Below are 6,603 nucleotides of genomic sequence, written 5' to 3' on the forward strand. Positions count from 1 at the left end.
GCGCCCCCATGAATTAGAGCCACCGTTTCCTGAATATCTTGTTGCCTTTTTTTCTGGTGTACTCCCACATTTTGGGGAACACAGCCGCAGTTTCCTAGCCAAGGGTGGGGAGAGGCCAACTTGGCACGTCAGCATGCGCCGTTATTCTGTCCTTAAACTTTACAGTCCTTTGGCTCCATACAGATGTGAGATAGAGAATCAGGGGTGCGTGAACACCGGGTTCTGGGGGTTCCCAACAGAACAGTTTTGGCCACTCACCAATGACAAAATCCAAAGGCAGAGAGAAGAGCAGTGGGGAAATAAGACTTGATTTCCATGAGCCGGACACCAGGAAGACAGGAAGACAGGGGACCCTGTCTCAAACACTGTCTCTCAAAGGCTTTGAAAGTACCTGTTGGGTTAGGTGAGGAAGAGGTAGGGCTGGGGTCGGAGTGTGCGGGCAGGCAGTGCAGGCCACAGTGAGGGTCAAGGTCGATCACTATCTCGGGGCCACTCATGGGTGGGGTCTGGTGGACTCCCCGCAGCCCTTATCGCTGGAGGGGTAATTTCAGTTCCTTCCCGGGGATGCTTTGGCCGCAAGGTCTTTTGCCGGATTAAGAGGTGGGCTGGAAAGGAGAACGCTTTCAGCTGGAAAGTTCGAGGTCAACATGGAGGTGGATGAGGCCCTCGTTCGGAAACTGCAGGCATTTCTCTCTTCACTCTTCTAAGATTCAGTGTGGTTGGTGAAAAATCTAGTCATTTTTGTTCTTCTTTTTTTTTTTTAATAATTTTTTTTTTAATTTATTTATTTGACAGACAGAGATCACAAGCAGGCAGAGAGGCAGGCAGAGACAGAGGAGGAAGCAGGCTCCTTGCCGAGCAGAGAGCCCGATGTGGGGCTCGATTCCAGGACCCTGAGATCATGACCTGAGCCGAAGGCAGCGGCTTAACCCACTGAGCCACCCAGGCGCCCCATGTTCTTCTTTTTTTTTCTTTTAAGATTTTTTATTTATTTATTTGACAGAGAGAGATCACAAGTAGGCAGAGAGGCAGGCAGAGAGAGAGGGGGAAGCAGGCTCCCCGCTGAGCAGAGAGCCCGATGCGGTGCTCGATCCCAGGACCCTGAGATCATGACCTGAGCCGAAGGCAGAGGCTTAACCCACTGAGCCACCCAGGTGCCCCAAAGGGTGATTTTACTAAAGCACAGGGACAGGACCTGAGGGCAGAAAGTGCTGCTGGCCATTCACTATCTTGAGCCCACACAGTAGGACCTTCCAGAATGAAGACAAGCCTTTCAGTTCTGGAAATGATCTCTTATCTGTTTCTAAGATATTTTTCTTCCCTCCATTTTTTTCAAATTCATTCTCTGGGATTCGTATCTTTTTTTTTTTTTTAAGATTTTATTTATTTAATAGCACAAGCAGGGTGGAGAGGCAGAGGGAAAGGGAGAAGCAGGCTCCCCCCAAAACGGGGGAAACCCAATATGGGACTTGATCCTAGGAACCCTGGATCCTGACCTGAGCCGAAAGCAGATGCTTAACTGACTGAGTGACCCAGGTACCCCTAGGGATTTTTTTTTTTTTTTTAGGATTTTATCTATCTATCTATCTATCTATCTATCTATTTATTTAAGTTTTAAGATTTTTAAAATTTTTTTTTAATTTTTAAGATTGAATTCATTTATTATTTAAAGATTTTTATCTCTTTATTTGATAGAGCGAGAAAAGTAGGCAGAGCAGCAGGCAGAGGGAGAGGAGAAGCCGGCTCCCTGGGAGCCCAGTGTGGGGCTCGATCCCAGGACCCAGAGACTGGGATCCGAGCCAAAGGCAGACGCTTAACTGACTGAGCCACCTAGGCGCTCCTTAAGATTTTATTTTTAAGTCCTCTCTGCACCCAAGGTAGAGCTCGAACTTACAACTCCCAGATCAAGAGTCACACACTCCAGGGCTGAGCCACCCAGGTGCCAAAAACACTTATTTTTGTAACCACATTTTTAGCCACTGAGAAATGTTTCTTGTTTTCTGATTTCTGATCTAACACTCTTCTTGTGTTACGGATGTTTTGTCTTCTTGAATCTCTTTAAGTATGTTACGGGTTCCCTTTGCAGGCTGCATTGTAGGTACACTTCCGAGTCATCACGGGTTTAATTCCAGGCCAGGGCAATAAAGCAGGCATCGCCATGAAGCAAGTCAAATGAATCTTTGGGTTTCCTGGTGCACATAAAACTTATGTTTACAGCACCAAAGTCTGTTAAGTGTGCAGTAGCTAGTGAGTAACAGCTTAGGCTGACTCAGTCCGCGGAGCATGTGACTCTTGGTCTCCAGGTTACGAGTTCGAGCCCCATACTGGATAAGGTGAGTACTCAAAAAAAAAAAAAAAAAAAAGCTATAAAAAAAAAGAGAAAAGCTAACCATCATCTGAGCTTTCAGCAAGTCATAATTACTGATCATAGATGGCCACAATAAATGCAAATATAGTGAAAAAGTTTGAAGTATTGTGAGAGTTACCAGAACGTGACCTAGAGACATGAAGTGAGCAAACGCCTTTGGGAAAATGGTGCGAGCAGACTGGCTCCGTGCAGGGCTGCTGCACACCTTGAGTCTGTAAAAAACATAATATCTGCAAAGTACAAAGAAGCGAAATCCATGACTTATGCACGTGTCTCTGGCTCCTCCAGTGTCCATCTTGTTTGTTTGTCTGTCTGTGCATGCTCCTGGTTCTCGTAGGCGTGGTGGTCGTTGGTCACATTTCATAAAGAACGACCAAGCTGTCCTGCGTTTCCTCTGCTGATATGTAAGTTATACTATTTTTCCTCTAGGGTTCTCTCTGGTTGGAAATCCTGCCTAGGAATTCTTCGTGGATTAGGATAGGACACGCATGCACTGGGGCGCCTGGGTGGCTCAGTGGGTTAAGCCTCTGCCTTTGGCTCAGGTCATGATCTCAAGGTCCTGGGATCCAGCCCCGCATCGGGCTCTCCGCTCAGCGGGGAGTCTGCTTCCCCCTCCCCCTCTGCCAGCTCCCTCTGCTTGTGCTTTCTCTCTGTCAAATAAATAAAATCTTAAAAAAAAGAGAGAGACACACACATCATTAAGAGCCTCCTTTGGAGTGGAGAGAGCTCCAAAAGCTAGAATAAAAAAACATTTATTCTGGATTGCCAAGGCTTAACCTCCTCAGACAGTTGGTTCAATGTCTTCGGAGACAAGCCGCCCGCCATTCTGTCCGAGGGAGAGAAATGCCTTCCAGGTGAGGAGGGGAAGTGGGGTCGTCCGCAGATGCTGTTGGCCTGTCTTGCACACCTTCACACGTTTCCAGAATTTCACTCCCACCTCTCCCATTTTCCTTTGCCTGCTGATTGGGGAAATTGTCCCGCTTGGGGCAGCCTAAGCAGGATGGCTCCACTGGCAAACCCCCACCGTCTTTGTACTTTTGCTTCTTTTTGTATTCTCTACCTTTCCATGAGGAGGGATTGGAGACAAAGGACCCAGAGTCAGAAAGCCTGTTTTACTTTATAACTGTTGCACACACTCAGCATCCAGACAGATGGAGGCTGTGGTAAAGGCTCACTCATCAAACTCAGTGGAAATCCAGGAAATATTTACTGAATACCAGGGTTCTGTCCCAAAGACTGGGTTTGCTTGTTTTTTTATTTTTATACGGTTTTAGTAATCTCTGCACCCGACTCGGGGCCTTTAACCTGCAACCTCAAGATCAAGAGTCTCATGGTCCACTTACTGGGCCAGCCGGGCGCCCCTGCATCGTCCCTTTCTCACGGCATTTGTGTGCACCCTGATAACCCCGACCATAGCGAGGAAGCCCAGAATAACACGGAGACACTTGTATGAAAAGGCAAGTCACAAGCTCAAAGTACAAAGAAACTTAATCAGCGCCATGATATTACACACATCCCAAAATTGATCAGAATTCCCTCCAGGCTTTCCACCCAAGTATCTCGGGCTTCTCCCTTTTCTCCCTGTTACAAATGTCATCCACTAGAATCCCAAATGAAGTATTTATCCCGTTCAGTCATTCCAGAAATACTTAGAGTGCTTCCCCGTTTGCTAGACATTGCGCTAGGCACTGAGGATGAACAGAAGAGAAGACATATGTGGTCCCTGTCCCCTCGGAGCCTTTAGCTCAATCACCCAACAGATGTTTATTAAACATCCATTATGATCAAGTCGCTATGGGGGACAACTGAAGCCACCGGCTGGGGACACTTACATCTCTGTTAGCATGATTATACTTGTCTTAATTGGCATGACTAGTACTCGAAGAGATGCTCGCCCAGGAAGATGAATGTTGCCAATTAACTTTATTACTTATTCCAGCAACTTCCTGAAAGACCCATCAACTCTGATGGAAAACATCGCCTGACCCTCGGTCTGTAGGACTGTTGATCTCAGGTCGTGAGTTCAAGCCCCACCTTGGGTATAGAGCTCATTAAAAAAACAAAAACAGGGGAGCCTGGTGTCTCAGTGGGTTAAAGCCTCTGCTTTCGGCTCAGGTCATGATCCCAGCGTCCTGGGATCGAGCCCCACATCGGGCTCTCTGCTCAGCATAGAGCCTGCTTGCTTCCCTTCCTCTCTCTCTGCCTGCCTCTCTGCCTACTTGTGATCTCTCTCTGTCAAATAAATAAACAAAATCTTAAAAAACAAAAACAAAACCCAAACCCCACAATCAGTCAGGGGTGCCTGGCTGGCTCAGTGGGTAGAGCATGCAACTCTTGACCTCTTGGTCATGACTTTGAACTTCATATTGGGCATAGGGATTACTTTTTAAAAATCAGTTTAAGGGGCGCCTGGGTGGCTCAGTGAGTTGGGCCTCTGCCTTCGGCTCAGGTCATGATCTCAGGGTCCTGGGATCGAGCCCCGCATCGGGCTCTCTGCTCAGCGGGGAGCCTGCTTCCCCCTCTCTCTCTGCCTGCCTCTCTGCCTACTTGTGATCTTTCTCTCTGTCAAGTAAATAAATAAAATCTTTAAAAAAAATCAGCTTAAAAAATTACTTAAAAAATCAGATTTTCAATAGAAATATCTACCAAGAGACATTTACACCTTAAGACTGTTTGAGCCCCTCACTTTGCTCTGTAAATTCTCCCTGATTCCACTGTAACCCTTATCTGCCCTAATCAACCCCTGGTCTTACCCAGCTCTGAATGACCGGCTTTCACAATGTCTCAGTAAATTTCATGGGTTTGCCCACCATCTTCCTAAGAGGGTTGTCAGACCTTTGGGTCTGACAAAGTGCCAGGAACATAGTGAATAAAATCCTCACGAATTGACGTTGTAGACACACACAATAAGCAGAAACCGGGAAATATGTCATTTTTCCTTTATAGTGTCCTTGGGGAGATGGTACCCAGATGTGTCATTACAAATTGTGCCAGCTGATGGGGCGCCTGGGTGGCTCAGTGGGTTAAGCCTCTGCCTTTAGCTCGGGTCATGATCCCAGGGTCCTGGGATTGAGCCCCACATCGGGCTCTCTGCTTGGCGGAGAGCCTGCTTCTCCTTCTCTCTCTGCCTGCTGCTCTACTTGTGATCTCTCTCTCTCTCTCTCTGTGTCAAATAAATAAATAAAATCTTAAAAAAAAAAAAATTGTGCCAGCTGAGAAAGAGAGGGCACCAGAGGGGACAGGGGACAGAGGGGGCGGTTCAGATCCTCATGAGAAAAGATGGTCTGGAAAACTGCCCGAAATGACTAAGTGGGGAAGAGGGCGGTCTGAGTGTGCCCAGTAAGGAACATAAAGGTGTTGAGACCCTCAGGCCAGGGGGCGGGGTGGGGGGGTGGTCAGCGGATTCCAGAACACAAAGGAAACCAACCAGGCCAGACTTCGGGGAGAGGGCAGGAGCCTCTCCAGAAACGTCCTCAGCCACAACACCGGGGCTAATTACTACTCTCGCAACAGAGTGGTTTTGATAGTTTTCACTGCAAATGTGCGGAAGTGAACGTTCCAGGCGAAATGCGTTTCTGAGGCTCTTACTGCTCACACAAGGGTTTTCATGGCAAAAGGGGTCCGGCTTTTGCAAGTCCACGCACAGGGCCCCCGGGGCCCGCCGCGCGGGCCGGAGCCCTCTGCATCCCGCGGGCTTCCAGAACGGCGGCAGGGACCCCGCTCACCGGGGGCGGCCCAGAGGCGTGCTCTCGCCGGCGCAGGTTTTCATCAACTCCCAACCGATCCGCCGAAGGAGCGAGCACATGACCCGCGTGAATGATGTCCTCAGGCTCTTTTCCAGTTCCGTGCGCGGAAGTACCGTCCTCGGGGCCCCGAGAAAACCCAAACGGCCTTCGGCCCGAACCCGGCTGCCGGGTCATCCCGGGCCGGGGCCCGAGATCCACAGTCGGGCCGGGGGCGGGCCAGGCCCCGTCGGAGGCGCGGGGGTCCCGCCGCCTCTCCCTCCCCCGCCCCCGGGGCTGGGTGGAGTCCCGCGCGCGGCGCCCCCGCTCCTGCCGCCCGGCCGGCCCTGCGCGCCCGGGGCCCCTCCCGCCAACCCCGGCCCTGCGGGCCTCCTCCCGGGGTCGGCGCGGTGCGCGCGCTCAGCCGCCCGCGGCTCGGCGCCCCCGCCGCGCCCCGCTTCCCGCGCCGCAGGGCCGGGGTTGGCGGGAGGGGCCCCGGGCGCGCAGGGCCGG

General features: G+C 50.4%; 1 protein-coding gene across 1 annotated transcript in view; it reads left to right on the forward strand.

The window, feature by feature from the left end:
* The first annotated feature begins 5,975 nt into the window (after positions 1 to 5,975).
* The window catches only part of LOC111161128 (TNF superfamily member 12), a 12,393-nt gene continuing 11,765 nt past the window's right edge, over positions 5,976 to 6,603 (forward strand). The window contains 2 exon segments of the mRNA XM_022524627.1: positions 5,976 to 6,052; positions 6,054 to 6,213. Of these exon segments, the coding sequence (XP_022380335.1) occupies positions 5,976 to 6,052; positions 6,054 to 6,213 (237 nt within the window).

The sequence above is a fragment of the Enhydra lutris genome, unplaced genomic scaffold, assembly GCF_002288905.1.
Source record: "Enhydra lutris kenyoni isolate GAN:26980312 unplaced genomic scaffold, ASM228890v2 scaffoldscaffold82, whole genome shotgun sequence".
In the NCBI taxonomy this organism is placed as follows: Eukaryota; Metazoa; Chordata; class Mammalia; order Carnivora; family Mustelidae; genus Enhydra; species Enhydra lutris.